Source organism: Emys orbicularis, chromosome 12, assembly GCF_028017835.1.
Source record: "Emys orbicularis isolate rEmyOrb1 chromosome 12, rEmyOrb1.hap1, whole genome shotgun sequence".
Lineage (NCBI taxonomy): Eukaryota > Metazoa > Chordata > Testudines > Emydidae > Emys > Emys orbicularis.
In genome coordinates, this window is record NC_088694.1 from 45,092,189 (window position 1) to 45,116,285 (window position 24,097).

The following is a 24,097-nucleotide window of genomic DNA, read 5'->3' on the forward strand; positions in this document are numbered from 1 at the left end:
AAATTAATACAGAAGAACTAATTCAGTATGACTGTGGCTGAACCACTAAGTAACTGATATCACACTATAACTAAATTAAACGTCCATGGGGAAGGTAGGGTACCAAAAAGTTTTGATTTTCTGGTGCTGTCTGGCCAGCAGCCATGCCTGATGGTTAAGACTACAGTTTTGCACAGATATCATAGTGTTAAAAGTAATTGTGAATTGGAATGAAGTCCATGACCCCAGTGGCAGTTCCTGTCCTGTGGGAGTGGGACTGACTCCCCATTCAGGGTTTTGTGACCTGGCCCACGTGGTCACAGTGCCACTCAGTTTTGGTGTGTCCACCCCTCCATAGATGGAGACAGAGGGACAGAGGGCCAAATTTGATTGGCATCATTACAGAGCCACTCAGATTTGACTTATCCATCCCTCTGTGTCCCTTCACCCTGAGCAGCAGTAAAAGAAGGGGTGCCTATGGTTCTTACCATAGGAGAGCCAGGAACAGGGGCACAATGAAGGGGCAGGCCCCCTTCCTTGGCTAGCTCTGAATGGAGGCCCAGCCACCGCCTCCTCTTCCGCCCATGCCCATCAAGTCCGAAGGACCCATTGCCCACACAGGACAAAATAGGACAGGGCATCAGCATCCCTGCTGAATGGGGACCCCCTGCCTGAGTTCTGATGCTGTGGGCTGGGAGGTGTGGACCCAACTCTTCCCCAATACTCCAATCAGAGCCTTCCTTGTGCCCCTGAAAGACGTACCACAATGGCATTGCAGTTCTCAGAAAAAGTGCTGGATGCTGTTCCAGTAGAGCATTTAGGCCCCACTTGAGCACTGGTTGTTTTTTTGGGGTTGAGATGCAAAAGAGGAGAATCCACCACTTCCCTTTTGGAGTTTGTTCCTGTGGTTAATCAACCTTACTGTTAGAAATGGGTGCCTTATTTCTCCTTTTAATTTGTTTTGCTTGAGATACCAGTGGTTGGTTCTGCCTTTCTCTACTAGCTTAAAGAGCCATGCTATTTTCTCCTCATGAAGGAATGTTTACAGTGTAATCAAGTCTTCTATCAATCTCCTCTTTGTTAAGCTAAACAGATTGAGCTCTTTAAGTCTATCATTGTAAGGTGTTTCTCTGGGTCTTCTCTGAACTCTCTCTAGATTTTCAACATCCCTTTTAAAATATGCACTCCAACCAGAACTGTATGCAGAATTCAAATATCCATCTCACCAATGAAGTCTATAGATAGTAAATCACCTCTACTCCTATTCTCTACTCTAATTTCTTTCCTGATGTATTTTGATCTCCTTATCAAATTTCTACATTCAGAACTTCTAGTTTACGTCAATTGCTACCAACTGCCTCATTTTTCCATTAAAAAAAATATTTCTGCTTCCTTCATGTCACCACTGAACCAGGATGGGGTTTTAGCCAAAGTGGTCATAGATACTATAACCCTCGGCAAACTGCATCTAATTTGCTACATCTGTTTTAATCCTCCATGGCCGAATGGGACCAGGAATCACAAGGAACTACATACAGAATCATGGTGGACCAAATTCAGTGGTTTTAGTAAATAAATAAATAAATGAAATAAAGCATGATATTTGCAAACCAGAGTCTTATTTTTTTAGATTGGGATATTCAAATATATTCAAAGGGATTTGAGCACTTAATTCCCTTAGGATCACTGCTTTGTTTACTTATTTTCCCAGCAGCTCTTGTCTGCACAATAATGCTTGACTTTCATCTCTGTAGGGAACGCTTGAGTTGTTACTCACAGACCAGTAACCCTCCTGTTGTTCAGACATTCTGCCCCACCGGAGCCATCCAGAGAATGGAAATTGGTTTCCCCCCATGGTGTGAATATGATAAAAAGGCTCATTTGTTCCACAGATTCAGCACAACCATCCAGATATTCAAGTCAATAGGAGCTCGCATCTCTCTTCCTTTCTGAACAGACAGAAATTCCTGCTATTTCTCCACAGTGCCCTTTCTTGCCAGCGATTGTTATTGTTTCCATTACAAGGAGGACCAAAACCACCTTGGCTGAGCTCTAAGGAAACAGCATGAGAGAGTCACCAAGGGTAAGATTTTCAAAGGGCCTCAGACTCCTTTGAAAAGCTTCTGACTCCACAAAGGCAAGTAGCCATAACAGCCAATGCTTGCAAGACAGCCTGGCTCAGTGAGTAGAGTTCAGGGTTACAAATCAGGAGAGCTGGGGTCTTTTCCCCCCTTCTGCCATGACTAGCTGGGGTAAGACGTTGGAAAACTTGTTTCCCCGTTCGCAGTCTTGTTTGTTTAGTCTGGTTCTTCAGGGCAGGGATTGTCTCACTCTGCGTTTGTGCAGTGCCTAGCACAATGGGGCCGTAGGTGCTACCATGGGTAAAATAATTGAATTTTCTTTCTTTCTTTCTTTCTTTCTTTCTTTCCCATCCTACTGACCAGTTCTTTTTCTAGATACCAAGGAGGAAACACTCTGCTTCAATTCAGACTCTTATCTCTGCTATATGCTGGGATTCAAAGGAGTCCAATGGAGTTTGTTATCCAACTCCCATTGGATTTCAACAGGATTTGGGCATCCAAGTGCCCGAGACTTTGAAAATAGCCCCCTCAATGGCAGTTGGTAACCTAACTCCCTTGGGCTTCTTTGGAAACCCCATCTGACCTCCAACACAGTTCGTGGAGTTACTCGCAGTTTGCAACAGCCTTGCTGAAGGCAGCATGTGGATAATGACCTTCTCTCATCTTGCCCTCTTATCAAGGCAGGGTTTTTTCTGTTACACTTTTGTTTGAGAGGAGGGAGTAAGGGAGGAGGATATGGAGGACAAATTCATGCACAGAGGGGCTGTCAGACCGACAGATCTGATTCATGCATTGCCTTCGGGCAGTTGATTCCATGGCCTGTCTTCTCCCATTCCCCTGATCGCTTGACTAGCAGCCGGCTGCTGCCAGCTCATGTATTTTGTTGTGTAGTTTAAGGAGTAAGAGCTTGGGGTTCAGGGTTAAACCCTGCTGAGGCAGCATGAGGGGGGCTATTATAGCTGCACAGAATAGTTAATGCACAAAAGAACATTATTTAAGTTGCCAATTCAAATACTACACTCAGCAGCTGGGAAATGCCAGATTCTACAACTGCTTTGCAACTTTAACACTGCCCCCTTGTGCATATGCATTATGATACTCTCTTTCATTGCTTGATCATATGCTATTTTGTTCCACAAGAGAGCTGTCCTGTTCAGTGCATAGGATGGATGCACAAAGGGGCAGAATTATGGCTGCACGGGCAACTGCATACCATCTTGCTTGACTTTGCAACTTAAAAATTCACTCAGTTTGCAAACTGATTCAGATGACTCTGTATCAGCAACCTGTCCTCTTCATTATTTACAACTCCACTTTTTATGATTTTTGTATGTTAAACCCTGAGAATTCTTTTAAAAGCCAACAGCCTTTTTCATGTTGTGTATCTATACATTTATTGTCCTATATATATATCAACTAAAAAAAGTTCCTTGTCCTTCAATTTAAACTGATGGGTGAAGGGAAAATGGTTTCTATGATGGAATGTATGTAACATTTTTACCCTGTCTTTACTAATACAGTCCAGGTGCGTAGCGGAAAAAACCCTCAAACTAATGAAAATATCTACAAATATATGTTATAAAGCAAACTGGCTGGTTGATAAGGGATACTTGTAATTGCACAGGGGGTTTGTCATGGAGGAAAGTAATGACCCATTGAAAGATGTTTTTAACTCATTGAGAACTGTCGGTTGTCACAGCTCTTAGTAATAATGTCCGGGTTAGAGATTCCTTTTTACTCGTCAGTCAGGTAAACCGAGAACCATAAAAGAAAGTATATCACTAATTAGGAAAACAAAACACATGGTGGAGTTAAGCTCGGGAAAGGATTTCCCCCCCAAAAAGGAGTTTAGTTGTCTGACACCCTATAAAAGCAAAGTTAGATTGGGTATGAACACTGTCAGCATTCTATCAAGTACAGAGGAAGGGCCCAAACTACCTTTTCTTCACCATCTACAGGGGATGGTAAAGTGTCTATACTTTCTGTATTCTGCATAGTACAGTATTAATCTTTGATTAATAATCTTAGATTAAATAATGCCATTTGAGCCTGTTATTTGACAATCTTGAATCATTATTAAATTAAAACGTGCAACACCCCCCAATTTTTGTGTCATCTGAAAACGTTATGTTTTCTTCCAGGTCATTGATAAAAATGTTCAACAGCATATGGACAAGAATTTAGCCCTATGGGATCCCATTAAAAACACACCTGTTTGATCATAATTCCTTGTTTTCTGCGAGATTCTGAGACCTATCATTTAGCCAGTCTGTAATCCATTTAATGTATGCCAGGCTAATTTTGCCTCTTTCTAGTTTTTTAATCAAATTGTCTTGTACTACCAGATCAAACGCCTTACAGAAGTCTAAGTATATTGCATGAATTCTATTTCTTTTATCGGCCAAAATTGTGCTATCTATCAATCTATCTATTTTTCATAAACCTACGTGGATTGGAATAAATTATGCTATCCCCATTTAATTATTTATTAATCAAGTCTTGTATCAGCCACTCCATGCCTGGAAATTATGTCAGACTGATAGACCTATAGTTACACGAGTCATCACGTTTATCTTTATTTAAGAATGTGTCCATCGTTAGATTTCTTCCAGTCTTCTGGAACTAACCCAGTGTCCCAAAAGTTAAGGAAAATCAATATTAGATATCCAGTGACCTCCTTAGCTAGCTTTTTTAGCTTGCAACATAACACTATTTTATTTCTTGGAATGTAGAATGACTACATACAATAATCCAAAAACAAAGAGAGAGAAAACAGGCTGCTCCCTGAGGCAGAGACGCACAAGTCACCACACTGTATTTTGAGCTACCTCTCTTATACTTTCTTCCTCAGCCCTCTCCCCCAGCATGTGAGCATGACAAGAAAAACACCCCCCCACACACACAAACACACTTAAAGTGATACCTTGCAATTCCAATACAGTCTTCAATACCACAATGTAGATATCAATATACACCACACTTTATCCCTCTTAGCCCCCATTATTTCATCTGTGAAATTGGGATGTTACCCCAGAGCAGCCACGGGAAGTATTAATTAATAAATGGCAGGCACTGTGGGGCCCTTAGATGGAAGGTGCATATAGAAATAAAAACCACGTGGATTGCTGCATTTCATTCTATTATGGCATTTCCTCTTCCCCCTGCAGCGATGGAGAACCAGACGGAGGTGAGCGAGTTCATCCTCCTGGGTCTAACCAAGCTCCAGGAGCTGCAGTGCTTCCTCTTCGCTCTCTTCCTGCTTCTTTACATGGCCAGTGTGCTGGGGAATGGGGCTATCTTGGCCGTGGTGCTGGCCGAGCCCCAGCTCCACACCCCCATGTACTTCTTCTTGGGCAACCTCTCCTGCTTAGACATCTGCTACTCCACAGTCACCGTACCCAAGATGCTGGCTGGCTTCCTCTCGAGACATCAGATCATCTCCTTCACGGGCTGCCTGGTCCAGCTCCATTTCTTCCACTTCCTTGGCAGCAGCGAGGCTGTGCTGTTGGCCGTCATGGCCTATGACCGCTACGTGGCCATCTGCAACCCACTGCGCTACAGGCTGGTCATGAACCCACGGGTCTGCCTGCTCCTGGCAGTGGCCACCTGGTCCAGTGGTTTCCTGCATGCCCTGATGCACACGGTCATGACCTCCCAGCTGCATTTCTGTGGCCCCAATCATGTCCACCACTTCTTCTGTGACATCAAACCCCTGCTGAGCCTGGCCTGCAGCAGCACTCGCCTCAACCTGAGCCTCCTCAACATCGTCACTGGAGGCATCGTGATAGGCCCATTCATACTTACACTCCTCTCCTACATCTACATCATCTACTTCCTCCTCCTGCAGGTACAGTCCAGGGAGAGCAGGAGGAAGGCCTTCTCCACCTGCACCTCCCACCTCACGGTGGTCACTTTACTCTACATGCCCGTTATCTTTAACTATGTACTGCCCTCTCAGGGGGATTCCCAAGAGAGGGACATGATAGCCACCCTCATGTACAGCATCATCACCTGTGTTCTGAACCCCCTGATGTACACTCTGAGGAACCGGGAGGTGAAATCTGCCCTGAGGAAAGCGGTAGGAAGAAAACTATTCCCTGGAAGGACATGAAAAAAACCAAATGTTTTACTCTGTCTCTGAGAACGAGAGTGGGTAATGGACAATAAAATGTGCTTTCTCTCATCGAGTCTATTGTGCACTGGGATGTGGCCATTAATTTGCAGGGAATCACTATGCATTGGGAACTGGGAAATAGGCTGTAGATAACCTTCCTAAACTGAAGAATGGAGGTTAATAGTAAGGGAGATTTCATAGACTTTAAAGTCCATAGGGACCATTGTGATGATCTTGTCTGACCTCCAGCACAATGGAGGCAACAGAACCTCACCTACCCACTCCTGTAATAGACCCCCAACCTCTGGTGGAGTAACTGAAGTCCTCAAATCATGTTTTAAAGACTTCAAGTTACAGAGAATTCACCCTTGACAGTAGTTGTGCACTGGGCAGCAGCAATTTGACCTTAGGGAATAAGAAGCCTGGGTGGAAATAAACAATATGCTGGAAATTGACGGGGAATCTTTTTGACAAAAAGAAACAAACAAATCATTTGCCAGAATTTTCAGTAGAAAATCTTAATTGTTCATGGAAGAAATGAAAATGGCCAAAACTTAAAAGTGTACTGCCTAGAAGCAAGGATTTTTCTGTTTCAGGGGTGTTGGTTTCCCAGGGGATTTTTTTTTTTTTTTGAGAAAAGCAGGCAATTAGCACAAAATTTTTAGTTTTGTCAAAAAAAAAAAGGATGTTGAAAAACCCATTTTCCATCAGAAAAGTTTTGATGGAAAAAATCACTCATCCCTTTTAAGAAGCCTTCTTCATTTGCATCTGTAGGTGGAGTCTGAGATTTTCAAATGTGTCTGGTGCAGTAAGGCACTCAAATCCCATTGGCTGTTAATGAGAGTTGGACACCCTTAAGCCTTTACGTACAGCTGAATAAGAAATTCAGCCCCCAACAGACTGCAGATCTCAAGCCCTACAAAACATCAAGATCCCACAAAGATCTAACCTATATCAAGCCCCCGTAGGTCCCCACCCATGTTCCCTACAGTAGCACACACAAATAGTTGTTCCTTGCAATGTTCCATGAGGGACAACAGAACAGGGCTATTTTGGATCTAAAAGGAAGAGAGACTGGTGGAGCTTCTTCTACAGTTGAGGCTCCTCACAGAGAAGGCTTTGGACTAGATCCACAAAGGCATGTAGGCATCTCCATCAATTTGGAGAAAGTCCACAAGAGAGAAACAAAAATGACTAAAAGTCTAGAAAACATGACCTATGAAAAAGACTGGGTTTGTTTAGTCTGGAGAAGAGAAGACTGTAGGGGAAACATGATAACAGTTTTCAAGTATGTAAAAGGTTGTTATAAAGAGGTAAGTGATTAATTGTTCTCTGGAACCACTGAGGACAGGACAAGAAGTAACGGGCTTACATTTCAGCAAGGTAGATTTAGGTTAGACATTAGGGAAAAGCTTCCTATCAGGGTGGTTAAGCACTAGAACAAATTATCAAGGGAGGGTGTCAAATATTTGTCATTAGAGGTTTTTAAGAACAGGTTAGACAAACACCTGACAGGGATGGTCTAGATAATGCTTAGTCCTGCCAAAGTGCTGGGGACTGGACTAGATGACCTATTGAGTTCCCTCCCAGTCCTACGATTCTATGATTCTATGAGTAAGCTCTAGGCACTCGGTATCGGGAAACCCAAGAGTCAGCTTGAGAGTCCAGGGATGACTCGGAGTACCTGGAGAACAAGGGTGGTGCAATGCTGGGAAGGGTACATGGAGACCTTGAACAGGATGCATGCCAGGAGCACAGCACTGGTGGCAGCATGGGCATCTTCCTGGCTGCCAGTAACATGTGGTGGTGGGGATCTGGAGCCAGTCCTGTGGAAGCGGGAGGTACTGAACCAGAGGCACATGATGCCATGGTCAAGCAACCCAGTGCAGACAATATAGAAGCTGTTATTGGTGCCAGATGAGGGTCTTCATGCTGAAGCAAAGGCAAGAGCAATACCGGCAGGCAGAAAAAGTCGCTAGCCACAGGATAAGCATCTGACATAGTACCAACGTGGCCTGGTGACCTGCAGTGATCAGGAAAGACTGTTATGTCAAAGAATTATCCAGACTCCACAGTCCCTGAGAGGACACCAAAGTCAATGGCTCAGGTGTCTCTGAATGAGTCAGTGCCAGGAGCAGCAAGCCTTCTTTGCCTTCAGGCATGCTTTGCCTTTGGTACCTGATGGATTCTCTGTTGAAGAATCTGTGACCCAGGGATTTCTTGATGCCAACTGGCACAGGGGAGAGGGGGGTGCACATGGGTTTACAGGGAAGACTGATGCTCACAGGCCTGCTTTTACTAATTGCAGCAAGAAGATGAGCCCAAGGATAAGGACACCAGACTATTCAAAGAACTAGGCCATTGCTGCTTGTTCAGTTCAGGACGGTGTGGTGAAATTAATTCCAAATCAGTGATGCGTGTTTTAAATGCATAGGATTTGTGGCCTGTGTACGGTCTAGTACCGAAAAAATCTGTGTTAAATACTATTATGTGTTTGTTTGCATAGTACCTGTGTGTTGCTGTAATAAGAAGATTGTGTTTAGATTTCTGAGGAGTCTTCAATAACCCGCAAATTGTCCTCTTATAAATATCTAGATTTTTTTTTAGTCTGAGTCCCTTTGCTATACCGTGGTTTCTTTCTTCCAAACTGGAGCAATTCAGATTACGGGCATCCACGACTGTCCCAATTTGCATATTTATCTGATGTGGTATTATCCACAGGTGGGAGTTCCATGGTCAAAACAGACTGGACCTGCTAGCCATTCCTGTTCTAAAATGGAATTATCATGGGTACTTGTGTAATCCAGGTTGGGTGGGTCATACCAGCTCAGCCCTTCCTTACACAAACAAAACCAGAAAGAGACCTCATCCCACCCAATAGCCTGGTGGTTAGGGCATTCTACTGGGAGCCAAGAGAAATGGGTTTCAGACTGTGACGGGTTGTCACCCTGGGGTGCAGTCTGGGAGCGGTTGGAATTGTGCCCTCAAACAATTCAGTTGGGTTGGCCTTTCTCACACTGCTCTTCCGGTGACTCAGCCAGCCTTTCCAGGCCTTGTTATCACCCAACATTACAGCAGGTGGTGCCACACACACAACTGAGTTAACTGAGTGCTTTATGTAACCCACTCATGGACAAACAGGGGGCTCCCAACCAGCTTCCCAGCTCCCCAGCCTTGCACCCCTATTGAAGTATAAACCCAGAATTTTACCATCTTGCACTGCACAGGGATCTGTACAGAGTCCAGTGGAGGGCAACAAAAATGATTAGGGGTATGGGGCACATGACTTATGAGGAGAGGATGAGGGAACTGGGCTTATTTAGTTTGCAGAAGAGAAGAGGGGGGGGCGGATTTGATAGCAGACTTCAACTACCTGAAGAGGGGTTCCAAAGAGGAGGGAGCTAGGATGTTCACAGTGGTGGCAGATGACAGAACAAGGAGCAATGGTCTCAAATTGCAGTGTGGGAGGTCTACGTTGGATATTAGGAAAAACTATTTCATTAGGAGGGTGGTAAACCACTGGAATGGGTTACCTCAGTTTTTAAGGCCCAGCTTGACAAAGCCCTGGCTGGGATAATTTAGTTGGGAATTGGTCCTGCTTTGAGCAGGGGGTGGGACTAATATACCTCTGAGGTCTCTTCCAACCTTAATCTACTATGATAAACAAAACTGCAAACTAAGTCTTTTACAAACTAGACAGGATTTGAATCAGCATTATCTCACCCTGTCCGATGATACAAACAATCTTGTAGATTCTTGAGGCACAAGTTGCATCTGCCTTGCAGTTTGGGTTCCCCTCCCTTGTTCCAAGACCTTGGTCTTCCAGAACTTCTTTCAAGTGTTGAGTTGTGGGGGAGTGAGAACAATCATGATGTCACTCCCCACCTTTTAGAGTTTCTCCATATGGCGGGAACTCTTTGTTTCAATGTAAGTTCTCAGCCCAGTTTGTGGAAAAACACAGGTACCAAAATGGAGTTCAGTATCATGTGGTCTGGTCACATGCCCTTGCTGAGTCATAGCGCCCATTATTCATAGGCTGGCTGAAGAATTCCCAGGTGAGGATAAACCTTTTCCATGATCCATTCTCTTTCCTGATGGGCCATTAGCACTGTCTAGCTCAGAGGTGGGCAAACTACGGCCCATGGGCCACATACAGCCCGTGGGACTGTCCTGCCCGGCCCTTGAGTTCTGAGCGGCATGGTAAGGGGGCCGGGGCTGGGGGGTTGGATAAGGGGCGGAGGTCCCAGGGGGCAGTCAGGGGGCAGGGAGCAGTGGGCGGTTCGATGGGGCGGAGGTTCTGGGGGGTGGTCAGGGGATGGGGGACGGAGGGTGGATAAGCGTGGGAGTCCTGGGGGGGGCTGTCTGGGGGAGGGGGTGTGCATAGGGGTCAAGGGACGGGGAATGGGGGGGTTGGATAGGGGGTGGGGTCCTGTGGGTGGTTAGGGGCGGGGGTCCCAGGAGTGGGCAGCTAGGGGACAAGGAGCAGGGGGGTTTGGATGGGTCAGGGATTCTGAGGGGGGCAGTCAGGGGGTGGGAAGTGGGACAGTCAGAGGCCAGGCTGTTTGGGGAGGCAAAGCTTTCCCTACCCAGCCTACCAAACAATTTTGCAACCCCAATGTGGCCCTCGGGCCAAAAAGTTTGCCCACCCAGGTCTAGTTTCTCCATTGTTGTGCCTGAAAGGCTTATTGTGGGTGTTACCCAGAGTAGGTACATTAGAAATACAGATACATAGTGAATATTTATAACTTCAGATACAAAAATGATACATGCACACAAATAGGATAATCATATTCAGCAAACCATACCTTTTTTATAGACACCTCACATGACATATTTGGTACAGGATGCATCATAATTATGTCATAATCTATCGTAATGATACCACTATGATGAATATGGAGTGTAGTGTCACACAGACCCACCTCCAAATTAGGCACGGGGGGGGGGGCGGATCCAGGGCTGTGGGTCTCCCACATCCCAGCTGAGTGCTCTAACCACTGAGATATTGGGTATAATGGGACACCTCACCAAAAAAAAAATCATATCCCCTGCTGACATTTGTGTGTGGCACTTCCCAGAGGTACTAAAGGCTGTGAGATGCCTTGCCACTGCCTGCCCTTAGTGTGAAGCAATCTGTGTCTATGCCTGCTGTGGTTCCGCTCCTGGAAACCAACAGCCTCTGTCCTCCAGGTCTCTGCAGACCTCACCTTCTCTGTGTAGGCTACATCCCAATCTCTGAGGCCTTGAAATGCTCCCTGCAGTATCCAGCCCCTGCCACTGGATGCTCACAGTAATTACCAAGTCTGCTGCCACCAAAGAGACAGTGCACACACCAGCCTGTTTGATCTAGCTATGCAGTCACACTTTGCTTAATGTTACAGCACTGAGATCTACTTCTAATAAAACAACGAGTTTATTACCAAAGGTTGGAGTGATACTGAGTAAGGGCCAGAACTAGAGACTATGTCTGGGCTCTGCTTAGACCCAACTGATTTCAAAGCACCTGCTTGGGGGACTCAGCCAGGGCTGTAATCTTCTTGTTTGTTTTTTACCGTTCAACCAGCTTATCTATGCCGACCCCAGTTTCTTGAAGGAACACTTGGCTTGTTCGTTCATTCAGTAACTCTCCATTGGTGCATGGATCCTGTCCCAGAGGAGCCATCCACTGAATCGAAATCTTGCTTCCCTGATGACGCCACGGGTACTCCATGGAATGTGGACATAAAAAAAGGTTTCTTGCCTGCTCAGTCATCAAAGATTTTCAGAACAACCAGGGCTCGCTCCTCTCATATGCTTTGAGCTGACTGAAATTCCTGCAATTTCCCCACAACACACTTTGTCACCTGTCACTGTTGAAACAACTCATCTAGAAAGAGGACCAGTCTCACTCAGGTAGGTGCTGGAAGGAAATAGCTGGAAATCGCCTCCTAGTTTTCTAAATCCACAAATACAAGTATGTTCCCGGTGTTTGGAATTACTGATTTCTTTCTTTCATTCGTTCTTTCTTTCTTTCCATCAAGTACATTATAAAAAGGAGAGGGTAAGTAAGAGCTTGTCTTCACGGCCCCATGTTTTGGTCTATGGGGGCATGAATTGCAGTTTATACTAGTATGCTAGGCTGTAATTGTCCTGTGAGTACCCTGTGAGTGCAAATGCAAATGAAGTACCTTTTAGTTCACACTTGCAGGGTGTACATGGAGCATTTACAACCAATCATGCTAGAGAGTGCTGTAACTAACACTCCTGTAGTCCGAACTGCGGAAATGCCCTAAGACACTGGTTTTCGACTTTTTTTCATTTGCAGACCCCTAAAAATTTTGAATGGAGGTGTGTACCTTTTTGGAAATATTAGACATAGTCTGTGGACACCTAGGAGTCCATGTACCATGTATTGAAAACCACTGCCCTAAGACAAGGTTATGGGAGATACGTTAACCCAGTTAGGTCCCTTATTTGCTGAGCTGCCTCCATACCAATGAGACTGGTGCAATGCACAGCAAATTAAGATTAGGTTTAAGGACTAGAAAATTAGACACCCAAGTACGTCCCATTGAATGTCAGTGGGAGTTGGGCACCTGCTTCCCCATTGCTGTAGTGAAAATACAAATCTACAAAGAAATGTGGGAGGTGACCATGACAACAATGATGATGATTCTGCACTGATATGGCAATTTCACCTGGACTCTGCAAGAGAGCGGGTTGAACTATTTGGCTGAGAAACATTTTCATACAAAAAAGATCTACAGTAGAACCTCAGAGTTGCAAACACCTTGGGAATGGAGGTTGTTAAAAATTCTGAAACGTGAGTAACTGAACAAAATGTTATGGTTGTTCTTTCAAAAGTTTACAGTGGAACATTGATACAGTTTTGAAACTTTACTATGCAGAAGAAAAATGCTGTTTTCCCTTTATTTTAGTAGTTTACGTATAATACCGTACGGTACTATACTTTCCTTTTTTTTATTATTATTTTTTTTTGCCTTTACTGCTGTATGATTGCATACTCCTGGTTCCAAATGAGGTATGTGGTTGACCAATCAGCTCGTAACTGTGGTGTTTGTAACTATGAAGTTCTACTGTATTTTCAAAAAAACGGAAATTTCTGTGCAAAAAAAATGTATCTAAGTTGTCTTATTTTTGTTAAACATCTCAATTTTTTTTAAAATTATATTTTCATTTTCACCCAGTTTTACACATTACTCCTCTTTTTCTGTGGAAAAGATATGGGAGGGAAGAAGAGAAAACAGGTGGAGGGGAGGAGAAATTAAAAAAATCACAGAAAACTGAAATAAATGATAAACTGCTCCTTTTCGAAACCTGCCCCAAAGGAATTATTTTGAAATTTTCTGTTTTATTGTGTAAACTCTGCCATTTACCCAGTGGCTCAAGTCTCCAATCTGGATCACCACTGTAAATTGACCTAAGTTATGTCGACTTCAGATATGTAACATATATAAGAACTGCCATACTGGGTCAGGCCAAAGGTCCATTTAGCCCAGTATCCTGTCTTCTGACAGTGGCCAATGCCAGGTGCCCCAGAGGGAATGAACAGAACAGGTAATCATCAAGTGATCCATCCCCTGTCACTCATTCCCAGCTTCTGGCAAACAGAGGCTAGAGACACCATCCCTGCCCATCCTGGCTAATAGCCATTGATGGACCTATCCTCCATGAATTTATCTAGTGCTTTTTTGAACCCTGTTATAGTCTTGGCCTGCATAACTTAGGTCAACATACAGCTTTAGAGTAGACAAGCCCTCACGGTAAGGTATTTTATCAAATCATTTTTTGTGATTCTTTTCTGCACCCTCTCCAACATTTTAGTGTATGCACAAGTCAGGTTTGATCATGGCGGGCAACACAGCAGAAATGGGGCTGTGAGAGGGACTTAAATGCAGGCAGAATAGGGGATTTCCAGATGAGTTTGCAGAGGTTTACCATATATGGCACAGTGTGACAACAGGACAAACAGAAGGACTATGAACTGGAGAGCATTGATGGAGTGGAAGGAACTGGAGGCAACAGAAAGCATGACAAGGGAGGATATACAGGGAAAGGCAGAGTTACTTAGAGCTTTTCAACTGGTGCCTAGAAGCTGAGCTTTGATACAATATCCAGTGGGAAGCCAATGGATGGATCCAAAGAGTGAAGAGCTGCTAAGCGTGTTACCTAATGAAAATTGGACCTTTAATGCTGCCCTTTGTTATCTCTCATACTTTGCTGCTCACCCCATGACCTCAGAGATCCTTTCATAGCCTATTGTGAGGCACATAAAGGAATTTTGAAGGTCTAAATAAATGTCAACCCATTCTTCTTTATCTACTGTTTTGGTCACACATTCACATAATCTAACGGATAAGGGAGACCCAATTTGCCTTTGCAAAATCTGTGCTGCTTAGACACTATCATATCATGATCCTCTGGGTCTTTTATTAATCTATCTGTAATTATTCTTTCAACCCCTTTACCAGGCTCATATGTTAGTCTTACTAGTCTGTAATTCCCTGGATCACCTCTAAGGCCTTTTAAAAATGTAGGGAAAACATTTTCTAGCTCCAGTATAATAACTGATTCTCTAATTCTATCGAACTAAGAGGATGCTGAAGTACATTTCAAAAAAATTAATTTTTTTTAAAATTATTCATTTAAAATTTTTATTCACAAAGAGAAAACTTTCAGCTCTACTCCTCGTGTGGAGCGATACGAGACACCCTGCAGCTACTCTGTCTCCTTTTCTTGTATATTCCAGTAATGGAGAACCAGACGGAGATGAGCGAGTTCATCCTTCTAGGCCTGACCAACCTCCAGGAGCTGTGGTGCTTCCTCTTCATTCTCTTCCTGATGCTGTACTTGGCCAGCATGCTGGGGAATGGGGCCATTATGGCCATGATAATGGTTTAACCGCGGCTTCACACCCCCATGTACTTCTTCTTGGGCAACCTCTCTTGTCTGGACATCTTCTACTCAACAGTCACCGTGCCCAAGATGCTGGCTGGTTTCCTCTCAGGGTACCAGATCATTTCCTTCACTGACTGCCTCTCCCAGCTTCATTTCTTCCACTTCCTGGGCAGCAGTGAGGTCATTCTTCTGGCTGTCATGGCCTATGACCGCTATGTGGCCATCTGCAACCCGCTTCGCTACATGCTGGTCATGAACCCACAGGTCTGCCTGCTCCTGGCAGCAGCCACCTGGACCACCGGCTTCCTACACGCCCTGCTGCACACGGTCATGACCTCCAGACTGCACTTCTGCGGCCGCAACCGTGTCCACCACTTTTTCTGTGACATCAAGCCCCTGCTGAGCCTGGCCTGCAGCAGCACCCGCCTCAACCTGAGCAGTACAAATTTTAAAAAAAACGATGGATAAGTTTAGACCAACTCTACTTGGGAACCATTATTATGAATTGTTATTTTTATTAACGGGGATGCTAGTGATGATATACAGAAGGTTATGACAGATTTTCATTTTGACTGGATTTATAAACCTTTAGATTTAAGAAATGTAAAAATCACACACACTCGTCATCAAAACATAACATGGGTATTAAAAATGAAACAGTATTTGCATTTTTCATCCTGCTTGGTGAAGATCAGGCTGAAGATGTCAAAACTAACCACTTTTTAAAACAAATGTTGAATGGAATGTTTGACCTTTATACAGATCCCTGTTGGCAAAACCCACATATGCTCTTCGGATCTGAATGATTGAAGGATTGGAAAACATGCCTTATAGTGATAGAGACAAGGATCTAAAACTGTTTATTTGAAGCAAGAGAAGGTTAAGGGGTGATTCGATCATAGTCTATAATTACCTACATGTGATCTATCAGCAGATATATAATATAGAACATGCAGACGTCTCGCTCCCAAGGTCTCACTCCTGAAGGGCTACAGAACAGAGATGGTTAAAAATAGAGATCATAGGCAACTGAATTTCAATGTGATTTGGGCACCCAACTCCCTTGGGCTCCACTGAATATCCAAGACATAGACAATTACTCTCAGCCTGTTACTTTTCAAATTGGATGCAGATGTCTTCCAAGATCAAAGAACAAATGTGGGAGAACTTTTGCATTTTAATATGGCTAAATGTAAACTTAGATCTCAGAACAAAGAACGTAGGCCATGCTTATACGATGGGGGTCACAATCCTGGGAAGCAATGACTCTGAAAAAGATTTGGTGAGGGGTGGATAATCAGATAAACATGAGTTCCCATCACGACACTGTGGGCAAAAGCGTTAATGCGATCCTGGTATACATAAACAAGGGAATCTTGAGTAGGAGTAGAGAGGTTACTTGACCTCTGCATGTGGCACTGGTACAACTGCTGCTGGAATCCTGTGAGCAATTCTGGCATCCAAAATTCACGAAGGATGTTGAAAAATTGGGGAGGGGTCAGAGAAGAGCCATGAGAATGATAAAAGGATTAGAAAACCTGCCTTGTAGTGGAATTTTGTTTTGAAAAAAACTGGAAAAAAAAAACATTAATCGATTCATAGATTCTGCAGCCATTAGGGACAATTGTGATAATGTAACCTGACCGCCTGTATATTACAGGGCATAAAAATTGAACCTGACAAGGTTCAAACTTTCCATTGTCAGAATAGAAAATTTCAACATTTTATTTCAAAATGAAACATTTAATGTGTAACTAATCCCTGGGCGAATGGTAGAGCATGGAACACCTGCTGTGTCACTTTCCGTGGCTTTCTTTAGCAGACTTCCCTCCAGAATGTGATGATCCCTACGGATTGAGCAATCGATCATTCGATAATAACCTGTCTATGTGTTTTAGTTTGGTATAGCACCTATTGGTGTGTTATTGAAATGATTCTCGCATAAATTTTATAGTGCTAATCATAGGCGCCAATTTACTCAGATCCCAGGAGGTGCTCAACCCCTGCTCTGCCCCATGCCCACCCCCACTCCACCCCTTCCTCCAAGCCCCCACCTTCCCCTGCCTCTTCTTGTCCCCTCCCCGCACCTTTTCCTGCCCCTGCCCCTACCCCTCCCACCCTGCACCTCCTGCACACCACTGAACAGCTGATCTGCGGTGGGTGGGAGGTGCTGGGGGGAGGGGGAGGCACTGATCCAGGGAGCTGCCACAATTTTTTCTGTGGGTGCTCCAGCCCCGGAGTACCCTCAGAGTCACTGCCTATGGTGCTAATCTTGAAGTCCTTCCTCGAACAGAAGTTCCAACATGCCTGATTCTCCCCTCATCCATCCTGGTGTAAATCAGTAGTGACTCCATTAGAGTCTATGAATCTGATTCCCCTCGCACTTACTCTAATTCTCCAATAATTCTATTGGAGTCAAGGAAGCTGATTCCCAACTCATGCCCCCTAGTGTAAAGCAGGAGTAATTCCATTGGAGTCAGAACACTTACACTAGTTGAGAGGGAAGAGCCAAGCAGGGGGCTGGGTTCCAGGCACATGGATACCCCAGGGAGAGCAACACAAGGGGTGGTATGAGGGGGCATGAGGTTCAGGGAGGAGAGTTAGCTCAGTGGTTTGAGCATTGGCCTACTAAACCCAGGGCTGTGAGTTCAATCCTTGAAGGGGGCATTTAGGGATCTTGGGCAAAAATCTGACAGGGACAGTATTTAGTCCTGCTGTGAAGGTAGGGGACTGGACTCAATGACCTTTCAAGGTCCCTTCCAGTTCTATGAGATAGGGGGGGGTGTGTGTTTATATATATATATATAAAAGAATCTGACCCATTCAGCTACAGAGAAGATTTAGCACAAAGTCAAATAACAGGAGGCAGAGGACACTGTGGGGTACAAATAATACAGCTCAGTTGTGTAAAGACACTGGGGCAATTTTGTTCTCAACTATACTTGTGTCAATCTGGAGTAAGTCCTTTAATGTCAATCTATGTAAGGTACCTCTATTTGTTGGAATATGTAAGGGTTAAGTAAAGACATGTTTTTTGCAGTGTTGCTCATGACACCAGATGTTAGAAGAAAAAGGAGCAGGTTGACCCAGAGGCAGGTATGAGTACAGGCTTCTTTATTCTGATACTTGTTCCCCTTGACCCAATTGTCCAGTAAGCACTGGATTAGTTACAGCACACTCTTTTTATTTGAGTTGGTATGTAAACGCCTACATCTGCTACAACACCCCAAAAACCCTTATTAAGTAATATAAACTCCCATACTATGATCATACCCACCCCCTTGACTGATTACAGCATTACGCATATTATACACACATTTTTCCCTTGAAAATATATTTGTTTGCAATAATTTGTTGCTACAAGTTCCCTTAATCTGCAGTTCTCAGGGGAGAGAGGAAGGGGCTATGAGCAGTTGTCAGGGGAGGGAGGAAGGGGCCATGGCCCAAGGCTCGCTTATGTAACTGGGAAAGGAAGGGAGGAGGATATAACACTTCTTTACCCAAAATGTATCCTTTAGAGCCCCACATTTCTTATGCAGCTGCAACACTTATCAATTCTTAACAAGGAGAATGGAGGGGAAAGGTGTAACACTTTATCTATCAAGTGAAGGAATAGTGCATGCCTGTGCCTACCCCCTGATACCATGCCAGCACAGCAGCAGTTTTCCATGTCTTTACTTAACCCTTACATATTCCAACACTATTGCCCATTATCCACTGTAGGTGCCTAAATTCTTTTAACAATCCTACTAGGTGCCTTAATACCTTTAAAAAACCAACCCCAGGTGACTTGTTTATTATCACATAGGGAGTCTGTAGCAGAGGAAAGCTTTGAACCTGAAAGGTCTTAACCACTAGCCTGCATTTCCTGTGTTCTTAAAGTAGTCTGGACTTACCAGTATATCTAAGAGCGAGATATGGTCTATTGTGTGATGAAATAACTTAAAGCAGTAAAGAGAGAAGGTGGGTGAGGTAATACCTTTTATTGGACCAACTTCTATTGGTGAAAGAGACAAGCTTTCAAGCTACATAGAGCTCTTCTTCTAATATTGTGGGACCAACATGGCTACAAAAACACTGCAAACATTAAAGCATTAAGACACACAAGCCAACAGCAGCAGAGTGAAAGCAAAGTTAAAGGGTGTTCTTAACATAGTGGGTGTGTAGAGGTATTTAGCAAAGAGGTGGAGTGATAATTGGTAGAGCTGGTCAGAAAATGGGATTTTCCAGTTCAAAGCCACTTTTCTTTTCAAAATTTAAGCTAATTAGAGAAAACTAATCAATAAAAGCAATGGTCAAAACTGAAACAACACATTTGGAAATTATCAAAACAAAATCTTTCAAGAGACACAAATGGGAAAGTTTTTTGCAGATTTTCTGTTGATGAAAATTTCTGAGGTTTCAACTGTTCATCCCAGTTCCGGGTGGGAATAATTTTTTCCATAATTGAAAATTTTTGTGCGATGGGAAAACCATTTCCTGCATACCTCTGTAGTGGACTGCTACTGTGGTCCAGGGAATCGAGCATTAGGTTAGGAGACAGTGGGTATGTCTACACTGCAAAGAAAACCCCACAGCACCAAATCTCAGAGCCTGGTACAATTGACGAGGACTCGCGGAGCTTGGGCTGCAGGGCAAAACATTTCAGTGTAGACATTCCCAGTTGGGCTGAAGCCCAGGCTACAAGCCTTTTACCCTGTGACAGTATTCAGAGATCGGGCTCCAGCCCAAGATTGAATGTCTACACTTGATATTTTTAGCCCTGCAGCCTGAGCCCCATGAATCTGGGTAAACTGAACCAGGCTTTCAGACTCAGCACCATGGAATTTGCAGTGTAGACGTAACCTGAGGTTCTAGTCCTATCTCTGTCAATGACTAAGGCAGCAGTTTTCAGATTTCATTGAATATAGCTGAAAACTGTGGGGGGGAAATTGGGGGAATTTTAAATGATTTTTTTGTTTTGTTTTGGGGTTGTAATTTTTTGATGAAAAATTGAACAGTTCAAAGGAAAGCAGACACGTTCCACGAACAATTTTGTTGAGTCAAAACCCAGCTTTTCCTTAAAGGTCAATATAAAACTCAGAGCTTACCTAATAATCATGTTGATGCCAATCCTTTTAGTAACCAAAAAATAAAGGTTTAATAATATAAAAAAGAAAGAAAAGAAGATAGTTATTGAATGGTGAAAGGATCATATACATACAAGTCATTTTCAGTGTTCATAATTCAGGATTACAGCAGTAATGGAATAAACTGCTAGTTTACTAAAGTCTCTCTGGAATCACCCAAACAGATTGGGGGTCATGAGAACTTCTTTAGATCTTACTTGGTAGAAATCTGGTCCAGGGAAATGAAACAGGAAATAAAGAGAAAATGGAGATGTCTCAGGTGTTTGTTTATATCCTCTGCCATGTGCGTGGAAAATTACTGTTCCAAACACAGCCAACAGCCCCTGTTTTTGGAAAGTTACTCTAGCAAGATGGTGTCCAGAGTCACATGAGCATATCACATGTCTTTACATAGTTGGCTGAATCACAGGGTGGTGGTCAGTGTCTGAGGCATCCTCAGGGAGAGCTATCTGGGTGGGATGAGTTTCTTCTATGGCCCATTGTTAGAGTGAAGTATACTCAACGGGCCATCAACACATAGCTATCTAGCCTTGTTGTAAATCTATTTGTGAGATGTCAGACAAGAACAGACACGTTTGAGATACAAATATATATTCATTACTTTAGCTATAAAGATGGCACATAGATTTAACTAGGATAATCATATTTGATGGATTGTAAATTTTCCATTCAGACCTTACATCAGTTTGTGTGTATGTGGTGAAATCGACTTTTACTAAAAAAATTCAAATCATTCTGAGCCTAAATATAAACTATTATAGTTCCCAGACAGACGCCTAAGATTGGTAGAATGGAAAGAGTTTAGAGGAAAATTTTTGTTTCTTCAACTGAGTCACTTTATCTAATACATGCATTTGATATCACTTTGGGTGAAATTCCACAAGTCAGGGATTTTCAGGTAAAACACCCAACTCCTAATGCATCACAATGGAGTAAAGTGCCTAACTCCCTTAGGCACTTTTGAAAATTCCATCCAGAGAGACAGCACAATTCCAATTATTATTATCGCTATATGACAATAGGTGTATGCATACAGGCCAATTTCTGATCATCATGGATACTCATAAACTGGGCAACAATAAGACTATAAAAGTAAACTATTGTTGTAATATGTGGCCAATTTATTAATAATAAAGACAATAGGCTTGTGTTTGTATTGTGATTATTCCCCTTGCTTTCACCTAGTGTATTAAGCAGGCATGCTAACAGAGATTCGTCTCTCTGCTGTCTTTTCTTAGGTGGGAACCAAGCTGTGAAAGAATAAAATCAGAAGCCATTTTTTTTCTCGGTGTTTCATTATGTGAAGGATTTTCTTGGCCCTAAGCCCAGTCAGCGCACTGGGTCTACAGGGATGTGTTAGAGCATGGTTAATAATTGCCTCCCTGCTAATTAAGGTAGGAAGCCAATGCAAGGAAGAGGTGTAGCTGTGCATGTCCTGTGAGGTCTCATTAGACTAGATGAATGGGGTTCTTACTAGCTGGGCATCCCAGAGGCAAAGCTGGGAGCATCTTTGATGTGTCTGTAACTGCAATGACTGATACCTTCTTTAGCCAATTTGGTTTACCATTACAGTTGGTGAGTGACAATGCAATTCAATTCTGTTCTGAAAAATTTCAGAAGTCCCCAGCTTCAAATGGAATTCAATACATATGCTCAGCTCTGTACCATCCTTCTACAAATGGAGAAGTGGAATGTTTTCTACAAACACTTAAGCACGTCTTAAAAGCTAATAAGTCTATGCTAAGTCATCAGCAGACACCACAATGTCTTGCTAGTCTACAGGAACACCCTACTAATCTACAGGAACACCCCAAGAGTCACCTGCAACTCTTTTCTTGAAGTGCTCTTTGTGTGCCTGTTGAGACCTGGTATGTCCTGATATTGCCTCATGTGTAGTCAAATCCTAAATTAATCAACAACATGAGACTCATCATTGTTCTTTCCAAGTTGGAGACTTAGTGTGGACTTGCAGCTACCATTATGGAGTGAAACGGGACCTGTTTCATTCATGGTGAAATTATCCAATGGTATTTTACAGAAATGACATATGGACCAGTTGAAGCCAAGACTAGTACCAGCATCTAAGGATGTTAGAGTAGGATTTCTGTTTCTCAGATCGAACCTCCTTATGGTACAACTCCTAATTTAATGACTTGGTGGAAGAAATTTTTGTACCGGGACCAGCTGATTCTATACCAAATCCAGTTGATTCCTAACCATCAACAGTTCCTGTTGTTCAGGACACTACCACACCATTATCTCCATGTTACTGCAAGAGAGTCTACAAAGCAGTTGTGTGCCTGAATATCCATATTTTTATGTAGTAAATTGCTAGTCCAGGGCAGAATAATCTCTTGAAATTTAAGAGTCTGCCATAGTCCACCTGCAACTCTTAGTTACTTTATAGAGTGTTTATTGTTAGCCATGTAAACAATAATGTATATGTGTTTAGAAAGTTTTTTTAAAGTAGGGTGGAGGAATATGGTGTCCTGTCCTTTTCAATGTTTGAGCACTCTTCCCTCCCCAGTGCAAAGTCTCACTTCAGTATTAGTTACAGTTCTGTCCCTGGAACAATAAAATTAGCACAGAAAACAGCTGGGTTTCCATTACTTCCCTCTGTGTCTGTCTGTCTCCTGCTGTGCTGGCTCCAGAAATATAACACTGCAAACTCCACACTCACCTCCTTATGACCTGCCTTAACTCCCATACCTTAAGAACATAAATTTCAGTATAGGTACATAACTCCTTAAATATTGTCCGTATGTACATTTTACAGTGATTATGATGATCAGTGGGCTACTGGCTGTCAGTAGAGACATAAGAACATAAGAATGGCAATACTGGGTCAGACCAAAGGTCCATCTAGCCCAGTATCCCGTCTTCTGACAGTGGCCAATGTCAGGTGCTTCAGAGGGAATGAAGAGAATAGGAAATCATCGAGTGAGCCATCCCCTATCGCCCATTCCCAGCTTCTGGCAAACAGAGGCTAGGGACACCATCCCTGCCCATCTTGGCTAATAGCCATTAATAGACCTAGCCTCCATGAATTTATATAATTATTTTTGAACCCTGTTATAGTCTTCACAACATCCTCTGGCAAAGGTTTCCACAGGTTGACTGTGCATTGTGTCAAGAAATACTTCCTTTTGGTTGTTTTAAACCTGCTGCCTATTAATTTCATTTGGTGAAATTCACATGCCACCCTTTATTGAATAATTAAGTATATCCGAATCAGGGTATCCCCATAAATCTCCATGCACCCCGCGTACCCTCTGCCAATTAGCCTCAAGAGGTACCTGGAGCACAGCATCCTGAATTGAAAATTGTAACCAAAAAGAAAATGTAGACAGGAATTCTTTCGTTTTAAATAAAACCTAAAACATACCCATGAAAAATAAGTCCTAGTATGAAAAACATAAATAGATAAACATGTACATTCAGATTTTTATATAGAAAAAAAATCCACAACTGGAAAACCCAAAGGTTTACCACCTTCAGTGGAAACATGCATATAAAGAGACGATCCCTATATTATTATTATTATTAAATTATTTAATTGATATAGTGAAACATATGCTCAAAAATGCAACAAATGTATTCACTGGTCAATGAAACTACTCTTGAGTAAAATTGTGCGTCCTTTTACTGACTTCATGACTACACAGAACTTAAATGATTACAGAAATACTATTGAATAAACATCATTTATCAGAGGCCATTTTTAACACTTGGGTGAAAATAAATCCACCAAGTCATAGTAACACATTTAAATAAATAAATAAAAGAAATAGATAGATAGATAGATAGATAGATAGATAGATAGATAGATAGATAGATAGATAGATAGATAGATACCCGAGATGAAATTCATAACTGAAGGCAAAGAGTTTACTCAC

At 43.0% G+C, this 24,097-nt stretch overlaps 1 protein-coding gene and 1 pseudogene across 1 annotated transcript; both read left to right on the forward strand.

The window, feature by feature from the left end:
* Positions 1 to 5,229: 5,229 nt before the first annotated feature.
* LOC135887010 (olfactory receptor 12D1-like) lies at positions 5,230 to 6,171 on the forward strand. The gene has a single exon (XM_065414789.1). It carries the CDS (start codon positions 5,230 to 5,232, stop codon positions 6,169 to 6,171), a length of 942 nt encoding a protein of 313 aa, XP_065270861.1.
* Positions 6,172 to 14,925: 8,754 nt separating this feature from the next.
* Positions 14,926 to 24,097, forward strand: part of LOC135886303 (olfactory receptor 12D1-like) — a 33,904-nt pseudogene continuing 24,732 nt past the window's right edge.

Excerpts from the sequence above, each read along its gene's own strand:
- LOC135887010 (XM_065414789.1), top strand. The coding sequence starts at position 5,230 with ATGGAGAACCAGACGGAGGTGAGCGAGTTCATCCTCCTGGGTCTAACC.